The sequence below is a fragment of the Phyllopteryx taeniolatus genome, chromosome 3 (genome assembly GCF_024500385.1).
Source record: "Phyllopteryx taeniolatus isolate TA_2022b chromosome 3, UOR_Ptae_1.2, whole genome shotgun sequence".
In the NCBI taxonomy this organism is placed as follows: domain Eukaryota; kingdom Metazoa; phylum Chordata; class Actinopteri; order Syngnathiformes; family Syngnathidae; genus Phyllopteryx; species Phyllopteryx taeniolatus.
In genome coordinates, this window is record NC_084504.1 from 382,138 (window position 1) to 396,165 (window position 14,028).

The 14,028-nt window shown below is 43.2% G+C and overlaps 1 protein-coding gene across 2 annotated transcripts in view; it reads right to left on the reverse strand.

Moving 5' to 3' along the window:
• The window catches only part of si:ch211-158d24.2 (multiple epidermal growth factor-like domains protein 9), a 395,895-nt gene extending 382,131 nt beyond the window's left edge, over positions 1 to 13,764 (reverse strand). For both annotated transcript variants that reach the window (XR_009787558.1, XM_061766332.1), the window contains exons 1-2: positions 13,116 to 13,764; positions 7,152 to 7,356 (exon numbers count right to left, since the gene is read on the reverse strand). Coding sequence is in view for 1 of the 2 variants with exons in the window: in XM_061766332.1 (XP_061622316.1) it covers positions 7,152 to 7,356; positions 13,116 to 13,716 (806 nt within the window). In the remaining variant the exon portion in view is untranslated. The remainder of the gene's footprint in view (positions 1 to 7,151; positions 7,357 to 13,115) is intronic.
• Between the last annotated feature and the right edge of the window lie 264 nt (positions 13,765 to 14,028).

Consider the following 14,028-nt stretch of genomic DNA (forward strand, 5'->3'; position numbering starts at 1 on the left):
AAATTATTATACATTAAGTAATAGAAATGTGCCCCCGCCATATGGGAAACAGCTGCTTGAAGCTGTCTTTTTATCAGTGTTGGATTATGGCGACATTATCTAGACATATCTCTCCATACTAAAATCACTGGACTTGTTTTTCACTCTGCACTTAGATTCAGTACAAGCGACAGCCACTCCACCCATCAGTGCACTTTATATCAAAAGGTGGAGTAGGCACAGTTATCTGTATGACAAGATATGCACTGGCTCATTTACAAAGACTCTTGAAAGGCAACATGTCCACCGTATATAAGCACTTTACTAAACTGGTCTCATAACCACTCAACATGTTCAGAAACTGTTACTGCTCAAAATTCCCGAGACTAAGACTGCATTTGGTAAAACCACTTTCAGTTTACATTTACAAAAGAAAAAAAATATATAGATCAAAATAGATGGCTGTAAAGCTCCAACCCTGCAGTCCATTGTTGCTCATTCACAGTCAAGGTGTTTGGAATTAACCTACTATGCCTTGTACCCATCCTTTTAGAGCGCAACTAACTTTGTTAATGGGACATTTCAATTAAAAAAAGTCTTGCTAAACACACCTTCTCCACACATAACCTGATATAAAACATTCATGACTAAAGAGGTAGTCCCTCTTATCTGCAGTGCATCCAGAAAGTATTCACAGCACAACATCTTTTCCCCAGGGCAAAAAGATGCATAGATGGACTGATTGCAATGATGCATACACTTTCTGACAAAAGCCAGAGGTGGAAACCTCTGCACCCATAATCAATATTTAATTCCAGACTGGCAGTCACTAGGCAGTATTGTTAAAAAATAACTCCCAGACAATATCTGCAGGAGCTGACCCAAATAAAGTACTAATGCAAGTGCTGTGACAGAGACAAGTAGTTTGGTCCAATAATGTATTACCTAACCCACATAGTGGCTAACGATGTTTGCGTCCATTTTATGTCATGAATTGTGCACAAGCAAGCAGAGCGAATACCACATTATGACCTAACAAGAAGAGTAAATCTCATTAGGGCCTTTAAGCACACTGAGCAGTCTGTATTTCAAAAATCCAATCACAGATGTCACCTGACTTTCAAAAGCTTGTAATACCACCAAGGATGGACTTAATTTGATGACAGACAACTGGTTTAGCAACATTTGTATGGATAATCAAACTGTGAAATATCTCAAATTGCCCTTGACCGCACCTTGGTGTTTGGAGGAATATCCATCCATTTTCCATAACGCTTATCCTCACTCAGTTGACAGGTGTGCTGGCCCCTACCTCAGCTGACTTCAGGGGAGAGGTAGGGTACACCCTAAACTGTTTGCCAGCCAATTGCAGATTTGGAGGAATAATCTCTCCAAAATGCATTTTTACCATTTAACCATTAATATTTAAAAAACTTTATATAGGCTCAAATACTAAGGCGATTACACACACACACACACAACAAACACAAAGAAGAAGAAAACGTATTCTGTTTAACATCATCAACACTGTTAGCATGATTGTTAACCTCTGTATGAAACACATGAAAACTACACTCTATGAATAAAGTTTTTCTAAAGTTGTAGTATCTACAGACAACACTTTAATGTGTTTGATTTTCAGGACTCCACATTTGATGACCTGAGGCAAGTGAGTGGTGTTTGTTTTAACCAAAAATATATTGTTTGGTGACTAACTACTTCCCTAATCAACTTGTTTTACCTAAAACATGTTTGCACCAAAACATTGCAAAAAGCAAAATAAGCAGCTCAGCTCACTTTGTTTTCTGTCTTAAGTAATGCACTAGATCTCAGAACATCTTAGTAACAGTAAACTTTTCTACCTTTTCCTGCAGGGCACAACACAAAACAAGTTGGGCATACATATGAAAAGTATGAATCAATAAAAACCTGAAACCCTAAAAGAGCTGTTAAAAAGCCCTGTGGGAAATTTAGGTTTGTGAAGAAACCTACAGCAACCTGTGACATTACACCCACCTTTACATATGAATTGATTAAATAATTTTAAGAACTTGCTTGAAAAAGCAATGAAAATAATGGATGACTGAAGTACACAACCTATTCTATTGCCACTGTCCAGAAAAACAGGAACATTTATGAAAACATACTGAAGTTGATCTAGTGTTGATCCAGTGATGATAATGGTACAGAGGATAAGAGTACGCCCTGAAACCGGAGGGTTGCTGGTTCGTATCCAGCCCGAGTGCATGCTGTCGCGGTGTCAAGACACTTAGCCCACATTGCTTATGAATGAATGTGGTTAGATGTTTGGTGGTGGTCAGAAGGGCTGTAGGTGCAGAATGGCAGCCATGCTTCCACCACACTGTGGCTATCCATGTAGTTTACTACCACAAGGTGTGACTGTGGAGTGACTGAATAATGTATGCAATTGAAAAGTGTCTTTGAGCGTTGAGAAAAGCGCTATAAGTGTAATGCGTTGTTCTGCTTCTTATTGTTATTATTATTAATCTAGACCTTGATTTTTCACAAAATGCCACAAGAGAGGTTCACAAAATATAGCAGAGTCTGATATGATCTGATTGTTACAAAATACTTGCACATATGAACACTCCCCCATTGCTCACTGTGAGGTGGACTTGTATGATTGTTTACTTGCGGCATCTAAAAATGGAAATCATCAGATTTCCTGCTATACTGCACTAAAGGCATTTGAAAGTTGAGTTGTTAAGTCTGTGTCAATAAGTCAGTGACTGCTTCTTACATAAGAAACGTGAACAATTACGTGAAATTACGATCACACCCACCTCATCGACTTTTATTTACCTATAACTAATAGTTTACATAATAGTAATCAAACTTTGAAACCATCCATCCATCCATTTTCTACAGCTTATCCGAGGTCGGGTCGCGCAGGCAGTAGCTTTAGCAGGGACGCTCAGACTTCCCTCTCCCCAGCCACTTCATCCAGCTCTTCCGGAGGGATCCCGAGGCATTCCCAGGCCAGCCGAAGGATGTAGTCTCTCCAGCGTGTCCTGGGTCGTCCCCGGGGTCTCCTCGCGGTGGGACGTGCCCGGAACACCTCACCAGGGAGGCGTCCGGGAGGAATCAGATGCCCCAGCGACCTCATCTGGCTCCTCTCGATGTGGAGGAGCAACGGCTCTACTCTGAGATCCTCCCGGATGACCGAGCTTCTCACCCTATATCAAAGGGAGAGCCCGGACACCCTGCGGAGGAAACTCATTTCGGCCGCTTGTATCCGGGATCTTGTTCTTTCAGTCACGACCCACACCTCGTGACCATAGGTGAGGGTAGGAACGTAGATCGACCGGTAAATCGAGAGCTTCCCCTTCCGGCTTAGCTCCTCCTTTACCACAACGGATCGATACAAAGTCCGCATCACTACAGACGCTGCACCGATCCGCCTGTCGATTTCCCGTTCCATTCTTCCCTCACTCGTGAACAAGACCCCAAGATACTTGAACTCCTCCACTTGGGGCAGGATCTCAACCCCGACCTGGAGAGGGCACGCCACCCTTTTCCAACTGAGGACCATGGTCTCAGATTTGGAGGTGCTGATTCTCATCCCAGCCGCTTCACACTCAGCTGCAAACTGCTCCAGTGAGAGTTGGAGGTCACGGCTTGATGAAGCCAACAGAACCACATCATCTGCAAAAAGCAGAGATGCAATGCTGAGGCCACCAAACCAGACCCCCTCTATATCTCGGCTGCGCCTAGAAATTCTGTCCATAAAAGTTATGAACAGAATCGGTGACAAAGGGCAGCCTTGGCGGAGTCCAACCCTCACCGGAAACGAGTCCAACTTACTGCCGGATATACGGCCCAAACTCTCACTCCGGTCATACAGGGACCGAATAGCCCGTATCAGGGAGTTCGGTACCCCATACTCCCGAAGGACCCCCCACAGGACACCCCGAGGGACACGGTCGAACGCCTGCTCCAAGTCCACAAAACACATGTAGACTGGTTGGGCGAACTCCCATGCACCCTCGAGGACCCTGATAAGAGTGAAGAGCTGGTCCACTGTTCCACGGCCAGGACGTAAACCACACTGCTCCTCCTGAATCTGAGATTCAACTTCCCAGCACCCCTGAATAGACCTTACCAGGGAGGCTGAGGAGTGTGATCCCCCTGTAGTTGGAACACACCCTCCGGTCCCCGGAAAAAGGGGGACCACCACCCCAGTCTGCCAATCCAGAGGCACTGTTCCCGATGTCCACGCGATGTTGCAGAGGCGTGTCAACCAGGACAGCCCTACAACATCCAGAGCCTTGAGGAACTCTCATCCACCTGGGGCCTTGACACTGAGAAGCTTTTTACCACCTCGGTGACCTCAACCCCAGAGATAGGAGAGCCCGCCTCAGAGAACCCAGACTCTGCTCCCTCATGGGAAGGTGTGTCGGTGGAATTGAGGAGGTCTTCGAAGTATTCTCCCCACCGGCTCACAACGTCCCAAGTCGAGGTCAGCAGCGCCCCATCCCCACTATACACAGTGTTGATGGTCCACTGCTTCCCCCTCCTGAGACGCCGGATGGTGGACCACAATTTCCTCGAAGCCATTCGGAAGTCTTTCTCCATGGCCTCACCGAACTCCTCCCATGCCAGAGTTTTTGCTTCAGCGACCACCAAAGCTGCATTCCGCTTGGCCAGCCGGTACCTATCAGCTGCCTCAGGAGTCCCACAGGTCAAAAAGGCCCGATAGGACTCTTTCTTCAGCTTGACGGCATCCCTCACTGTTGGTGTCCACCAACGGGTTTGGGGATTGCCGCCACGACAGGCACCAACCACCTTATGGCCACAGCTGCGGTCGGCCGCCTCAGCAATGGAGGCGCGGAACATGGTCCACGCGGACTCGATGTCCCCCGCCTCCCCCGAAACATGAGCAAAGTTCTGTCGGAGGTGGGAGTTGAAACTCCTTCTGACAGGGGATTCCGACAGATGTTCCCAGCAGACCCTCACAATACGTTTGGGCCTGCCACGTCGGAACGGCATCCTCCCCCACCATCGGAGCCAACTCACCACCAGGTGGTGATCAGTTGACAGCTCCGCCCCTCTCTTTACCAGAGTGTCCAAGACATGCGGTCGCAAGTTCGTTGACACGACCACAAAATTGATCATCGAACTGCGACCTAGGGTGTCCTGGTGCCAAGTGCACATGTGGACACCCTCACGCACCAGCTCTGGCTCCTTCCCTGCCAGAGAGGTAACATTCCACGTCCCTCGAGCCAGCTACTGTAGCCGGGGATCGGATTGCCAAGGTCCTCGCCTTCGGCCACCGCCCAGCTCGCACTGCACCCAACCCCTATGGCCCCTCCCACAGGTGGGATCATTGGATCATTGGGACACACAAACCCCTCCACCACGATAAGGTGACGGCTCAAGGAGGGGAACTTTGAAACCAGTAGCAGTAATTCATGAAACTTTATTTTAATACTCTGTGATTTGCAGGACTCCACAATGTTCTTGAGTAGGATTTCTATGCATCAGGTCAATTTACTAAGTAAGTAAGTATGTTTTCACTGCCACCACATTGTATTATTCACTGAGCAGGAAGCAGCCTAAAAAGCCTCACATTACTAAATGAGAGAAATGCTGAAAGCAACAGGAGGCTAGGGGGTTGGAAAGATGGCTAATCTGCGTACTCACAGTGATTAGCTCCAGGAGGAGTCCCTGCTAGGCTATTAGGGTGGCAGTGGCCAGGCTCAGACAGCCTATATTCAGTAAGTTACTATGAGAAAATGCTGAAATAACCTTCTACGCTGCACGCTCATAGGCCTCACAAAGAGTAGTAGATGCGAAATTCTCAGCAATTCTTCAAAATCACATTTCCCACATAATAACGAGTGTACATTCAAATGCAAATTAAGTTGTTTTGTGTCAGTTTGTCCATTTATAAAAATCATACAATCATTCTTTTGTGTCAATGTATATTACTAGCTTCACACACAAAAACACATTTTGCCTTCTTCTCCTGTAGTTGCTAGGATGTTGTAAACCATTTTGTAACGCAAACAACCACCATCTACGGGACTGAAGTTTAATATTATTGACCACAACTTATAACGGGCTCGGAAACAAATTTTCTATTGACTACTACGGATGTTATTTGGCATTTCCAGATTTCCCTTGTTGATTAATTAACTCAGAGTTTTGTCACAAGACATTTCACCAGCTTGTACATTATTAGTCCCCAGCAAAAAAACAAAAAAACAAAACTAAATGAATAAAATAAAAATAAACCGAATAAGAAATTGGAAGACAATGTCTTGAAATTCTAAATTAAATGTTCCAAAATCTTGTCAAATCCATTGGGCTGAGTTATCAGCCGTGTTTGGAAACTAAACACGGAGAAATACAGGCTAAAGGGGGATGGGGGGGACTGAGGGCTTTCTCAGGGCATTGAATCGATTGCAACTAGACTGTTCTGGTTCTTAGAAGACGTTTTGGCTCTCATCCGAGCAGGCTTCATCAGTTCATGCAACAGTGTTTAGTTAGGACAGACTAGCCAGTGTCGGTGTGGAGAAACTCAACTGCTCAGATGAGAGGTGAAACGTCTTCTAAGACAACCAGAACAGTCAAGTTGCGATCAATTTAATGACCTGAGAATCACGGGAATGAGGGGTGTTTCATACTTTATCTCAACTGTATGATCTCAAACCGAGACTTAAAATTCAAAAGTTGAAGACACACAGTAGCAATGTAAAGTAACCTCAACTGACTTCTTCATGATACTCACTGCAGGAGACACCACACTACACTAAATGCCAATTATTACTGTAAACTTTGAATAATATTAAAATATAACACATCAAAGTGACTGCAAGTGTGGGGCATTGCTCAAAAGTAATGTAAATGTGATTACAACAAGAGTTTCAGTTACAACAAGAATACAGTTTCTGTATTTACCCTGCACATCTTACAGTTTTTGTTAGAGGTTTACATACACTCATCATAGGCATTGATGTAATTAATTTTCATCTTTTAAGGATTTATTCTTCTTTTTACAGGAGGGAACGATTTAACTTGACATACATCTTTCATGATTTTATCTTGGTATCATATGCACAAGCTGAAAGAAATACCAGCAACCAATACAAAGCCCCAACATGGCCAGTGTGTATTAAATCAATCATTGAAGCACTTCAGAAGAGTACCTGTCACATAGGTGGCTCACTGCACCAAATGAGTCACAGGCGCAGGGTAGGCAGCCGCTGGTGCCATTGGTAAAGTACCCCTCCTCACAGTCGTCACACTGTAGGCCACTGTAGCCATCCAGACAAGAGCACTGACCAGTGCTCTGGTTACACTCCTCCGGATACAAAATCCCCTCTCCTCCAGTGCTGCAGTTACAGAAGCCATCTGGGTGGACAAACAAGCACAACAATAGGTGAGACAAAAGGATGAAACTGTGTTTACATGACTGGATGATATTTAATCATTTGGTGCTTGGTAGAGAATATGATTACATTTGTTTTTTGTTTTTTTCCAAAAGGCAACCAGTATAGAATAACCAATATTTAAATGGTTCTACTATCACTTTGACAACAATTCTGATCTGAAATCAGATTTATCTTATAACATTTTAATTTTAACATGCAGTATAAACAATGTCTCCAGTAAACAAAAATTGCCCATGAGACAAAGAACACAAAACCTTCAACAAAATGATATTGTTTACTGTTTGTATAACATGTAATATTCTTGTACAAATCCTACATTTATATCTGAAAGCCTCTGACATATGCTTTCTTTGAGTATTAATTTCTTTATGTCACGACAACCATTTGCAGTAGGAAATTATCTCGATAAATTAAATACATGCAAAGTCTAATCCGTGGTGGTACCTGTGTAAATGTGCATTAAGGTGAAAAAGCATTTAAATGGAACACTTTGACATTATACTGTTTTCTACATTATCATTTACTGCACTACACACAAGAGATATTATACACTCACCCATGCAAGCTGTGAGCAATATAATGGGTTTTTTAGGGGTCAGTTGAAAAACTACACATTACAATGTGTTTCGGCCCTACTAAATCTTGTTCACTTGTACTGTATTAGTTTACAGTAAAGCACTGGTAAATGAAATTGAAATATTGTCATTAACACAACTTTAAAACCCAGTCAAATTAATTACTCTTGCACTGGGTTATCATACAAACTACGATCATGACCCTTTATACAAGGGGTTATCAACCTTTTTGAAACTGAGACCTACTTATTATGTACTGATTAATGCAAAGGGCTACCAGTTTGATTCACACTTCTGAAACAACATGTTTGCTCACAATAACGTTAGCTATGTTATCATTAATAATTAATGATAATCACCCTGTCACGTGTGAGACACAACGCCCAGGAGCCACATCCGGCCCACCACATCATTTGATGAGGCCCGCAAAAGCCAATCATTTGCATCAACTTCCATGAGTCTTGCTAAAATCTGTACCAAAATTTCAAAATATTATATGTAATAAATAATAAACAAACATTGAGCTATATTGAAAGCATTTTTATTACCAAACCACTTGTTAATGTAACTTGAATAATTCAACTATTGTCCTTGACTTCCGATTTCAAAACTACTTAGCCATCAATTTGTTGTGTATATATAATACTATGATGAGGTGACAAAACATTTATATAGTTTCACAGTCATAATGGCCCTCTGTGAAAAAACATACCTACAATGTAGTACGTGACAAATATGTTTGACACTCCTGATCTACTGTATGTGAAGACATTGATCATGTTAATGATTTTCACAATAATTAAACAACAATTTAATGTAGGAACAGATAAATATTAATATCCATCCATCCATTTTCTGAGCCGCTTCTCCTTACTAGGGTCGCGGCCGTGCTGGAGCCTATCCCAGCTATCATAGGGCAGGAGGCGGGGTACACCCTGAACTGGTTGTCAGCCAATCGCAGGGCACATACAAACAAACAACCATTCGCACTCACATTCACACCTACGGGCAATTTAGAGTCTTCAATTAACCTACCATGCATGTTTTTGGCATGTGGGAGGAAACCGGAGTGCCCGGAGAAAACCCACGCAGGCACGGGGAGAACATGCAAACCCCACACAGGCGGGGCCGGGGATTGAACCCAGGTCCTCAGAACTGTGAGGCAGACGCTCTAACCAGTCGGTCACCGTGCCGCTTAAATATCAATATGCAACACTTTATTTCTATGAACCTCATTACTTCTACGACATTCCTAGGAACTCACAATGCCCCTTCACTGGTGAGTTATTTTGAGAACAGGCAAGCGGGCTACTCATGGAGTCCTTTAGACTACCTGGCCTGCAGGCATCATGTTGGTGACCCCTGCAAGATACTGTACCATAGTATAATCTCAGGTTGCATCTGCCTGAGGCCTCACTGCAAATTTTTAGTCCACCCCTCCCCCACCCCCAACCCCACAATACAGGACTGCAGGTATTCTGTTGAGCCTTAAAAGGTACATTGCTTCTAAATACTCTCTTTTATTTCAAGAAATGTTAAGCAGAGAGAACACATCCATCCATTTCTATAAAGCTTATCCCATTCAGGGTTGCGGGTAGCTGGAGACTATGCCAGCTGACTAACAGCAAAAGGCAGACTCCACCCTGGACTGGTCGCCAGGGAACATATCGAGGTACACAACCATTCACACTCACATTCACACTGTCGCTGAGTGGGAAGTAAACCCATCCTGCTTGTACCGAAGTGTGTAAAGTGTACCATGACATCGATAGTGACAATAGAGGAATAACATTGGTATTATTAATCGCATTTAAAAACAACAAGCAACAGAAACTAACTAATTTCAAGAAAAGTTGTAAAGGAAATATTTTGTACTGTTCAAGATTGTGTACTTTACAAAAGAATCCAGGATATGTTGACACACAGATGACCTTAAGCAACACTGAGTAGTTATCTATTATTTATCTGATCTCAGATTCAGTGCAACGAGTGGCGACTACAGACCTCATTAAACATTATCTCACACTTGTGCTTGGTTCAGTAGCCAACACTGCACAACAGCTGAGGTATTTGTGTTTTGTATTTAAATAAAAAAAAATTAAAAAAATTAATAAAACAACAACACACCTAGCAGTTAGATGAGGTGAAATGGACAACTGAATGCGAATACAGTATATTCCTGCTCTGGAATCCAATTCAGATGGTATTGCTCCTCTCGTGTTATTTGCACTTTTATGCAACTTAAAAAAGGCCTGTGGTTATGCAAGCCTGTAGAGCCAACACTCCTGGGCTCTTTGCTTCAGTAACAGGCACAGAAGAACTGTCAACCCTGATCATGCCAAATAATGTGTGAAATCCAGTTAATGCCTATCCCACCTCATACACATGCGCCCCCCCCCCCCCCCCCCTCCACACACACACACACAATGTTTTTCATTCTTAAAAAATGGCCTTTCACTAGGTGTGAAGTTAAGCTATTACAGCCACACACAGACACTGTGTCTGATGTCGATTGGACTAGACCTGTGTGCGGTGGAAAGAAAAAGGGCGGCTGGGCTCACCTCTCCGTCTAGTTTATCTGTTGCGACGTGTTGTGACAGAATGGCTGTTATTCAAACAGGGGTAGGCTGTTCACAACAAGTCCCAAAATTCCTCTCGAGCCTTGCTCAGTACTTGCTGCTACCGTGAAAAACAATTTTAACTCTTCCTTTTTTCCTGTAGGTATCAAACTGCAAAAATGGAAAGTAAAGGCTTGCATACCTGTCTGTGAGGCCCTGCCATGTGATAGAGGGTAATGCCTTTGTTGATGTGATATTATCGTGAAAGTTACCTTTTCAATGGAACAATGATAGGAGCTCAAGAATGCACCAAGCTCAAGCTTTATTGGGTAATTTCACATTAAAGTGCAAATTTAATTTTGACCACTGAAGTCAAACAGAGCTCAATAAATTACATAACAATGCTATAGCTATTGGAGTTTCTAAGCCATATGCCTAACTCATCTAATTGAGCACAAAGGCTTGGTAATTTGTCTCACTATAATGGTCACCTTTCAAGATAAAGGTAGGTGCTACAATAATTTTAAAAAAAGAATATCTGAGGAACCAACACAACAACAAAAAGGAAGTCTTAGGTGTTCTTCCTTGGTAGTATTTTTCGCAAATGCTAGAAAATTTAGAAGAAAATCTAACAGTTAGCCATACCCAACTCATGTTTGAAAAACATACAATTGAACTTCTGGATATGTTTAACAAGCTTTTAACAACCTTGTATCTGACTGATGCTGCAATACTGCGGACGTTCCAACCCCACTGAAACAGAGAGTCTTAACAATAGCAGACCCACTCATTTTATGTTTGTCCCACATCAAATCAGTTTAATTTTATTTTGAAAGCTACTTTTGTCACAACAGTGAGGTAAGGATGAGTCAATGTAGAAACACCACAGAACTGGACCCCTGATGTAAGGAGCCAATATCAGTCCGAACATGATATAATATTATCATATTATATTCAAACTCCGCCTGTGTGGAGTTTGTATGATCTCCCCGTGGCTGCGTGGGTTTTCTCTGGGTATTCCGGTTTCCTCCCACATCCCAAAAATATGCATGGTAGGTTAATTGAAGACTCTAAATTGCCTGTAGGTGTGAGTGCGAAGGGTTGGTTGTTTATATGTGCCCTGCGATTGGCTCGCGACCAGTTCAGGGTGTACCCCGCCTCTCGCCCAGAGTCAGCTAGGATAGGCTCCAGCTCGCCCGAGACCCTAGTGAGGATAAGCGGTACGGAAAATGGATGGATATATTAATTCCATCCATCCATTATCTGAACCGCTTCTCCACACAAGGGTCGCCGGAGCGCTGGAGCCTATCCCAGCTATCATCGGGCAGGAGGCAGGGTACACCCTGAACTGGTTGCCAGCCAATCGCAGGGCACACATAAACAAACAACCATTCACACTCACATTCACACCTACGGGCAACTTAGAGTCTTCAATTAACCTACCATGCATGTTTTTGGGATATGGGAGGAAACCGGAGTGCCTGGAGAAAACCCACGCAGGCATGGGGAGAACATGCAAACTCCACACAGGCGGGGCAGGGGATTGAACCCCGGTCCTCAGAACTGTGAGGCAGACGCTCTAACCAGTCGTCCACCGTGCCGCCGATAAATTAATATATTTAATTATTAATTATTCTATTTTATATTAATACATTATTATTCATCTAAATTATACAATATGAAATAAAACTCTGGAGTTGTTGTTCTCCTTAGAAGGAAGTAACAATGAGGCCAGTTGTGTTTTTTTCCCCAAGGAACACAGTTTATGCAATATTTGGCTAGGAAAAAAAAAACATCACCAGTCATGTTTTGTTAAAAATGTCTTTGGCAAAATCAACTTGGTAAGCTAGGATACGCTGGTCAAAAAAATATAATAATTATATATATATATATATATATATATATATATATATTGTCACAACTTGTGCTTGTGGCTGGGATTTAATTAAGACTTCCACATTGATGCTTGGAGATGGGAGAGGAGGGGTGCCACTGCCATTCCACATTCATGGCTTTGGCTGCCTGGCCATTTTGGTTGGGTATCCTTGTTCTACATATTCCACATCCATAATAATAAGTGGAATACACGGGGGGATCTGAATGTAATGTCCTTTTAACATAAATCCTGCTTGGCTTAATATAAAATGACCATGGGTCTGTACAGATGCTGTGTGGCCTGGCAGAGTGGATACCCTCTTTAAACAACAGGATCAACCTTACACCCCCCTTCCGTACGCTGTATAATATGTGGCACACATCTTTTATTAAGGGGCCTCATGTAGGGCACGTTAATGTTCATTACAGACGGATAGTGTTTTTAACAGGACGACATTACAATTTGCGCTGTGATTATTTGAGGCGGTGCAGCATGCATAAACTGATGGGGTCTGCCCATTGTTGCAATGGGCTTTATTTGGACTCTGCGTCAAAAGCACAGTGCAATCCTTCCTCTTCTAGCATATATTAGACGTGCCCGGCAGTGACTCGTTTTCTACACGCCTCTTTCCTTTACCTTTTTAAGTGAAACCATAACACTGAAGACCAAATGATCCACTTTCACTGATACTGCATTCGACGACACTCACCTTGACTATTCTCCACTGAGGTAACAGAAGTGTCGACACTATCTGCCGACCACGCATCGTTGTCTGTCCGTTGCGAAACCATGGACGTCATTGTCTGTAGCATTTTCTCTGGGGCAAAGAGTGATGTGTGTGCATCAGCGGATCTTTTGCGGGGGGCGCTTAACCTGGAAATCGGCGCCGTGTTGTCTCCTTTCGCTCTTAAAATGATCCCGGAGTCGAAATCGGTGCTCGTCGGATCAGTTGTGGCAGATAGAAGGCTGTTTTTTGGGATATGGTTTGGTATGCCAATAGCAGAAGACTGTGTCAACGCGAACCAACGGCGAGGCATATCTGTATGGAAGGTCTCCCAGGTGTCGGAGGCTGTGTCTGGCTTCCCGGAGATAGGCGACGCATCGTATAGACTGATGCGAGGTGCAGCTTCAGAAAATTCGATATATACAGACAAAATAAATACCACAACCGACGATATGTACATCATTAAGGACGTTAATCTCATATTCAGTCTCAGCTCTCCATGTAAGCCCAAGCAACGGTCTCTGTCAGACCTTTCCCTGAATGGATGCGTACTCCACCATTGATGTCTCCCGGTCTGTTGCCTCATGAACCACAAGTCATTGCTCTGCAACCTACCGTGGCTCCACCGCAGTAGCATTTAGTACATGAGCCAATAGGAACCCGAGCACACCAATGAAATAACAGCCCCTGTAAGATGATTGGACGGGCGTCATAATCATCAATTCGAGAGGGTCAAGATTCTCACAGTACAACGTTCCCCTCCTTTATTATGACCAAGCTGTGTTGACAGAAGCGATCTCTTTGTTAAAATATTCACATTTCACACATATTCCAAACATTTTTATACATTTTATGCCTAGCCTTGAATGAAAATGTACGATGATGAATACAAGGAATT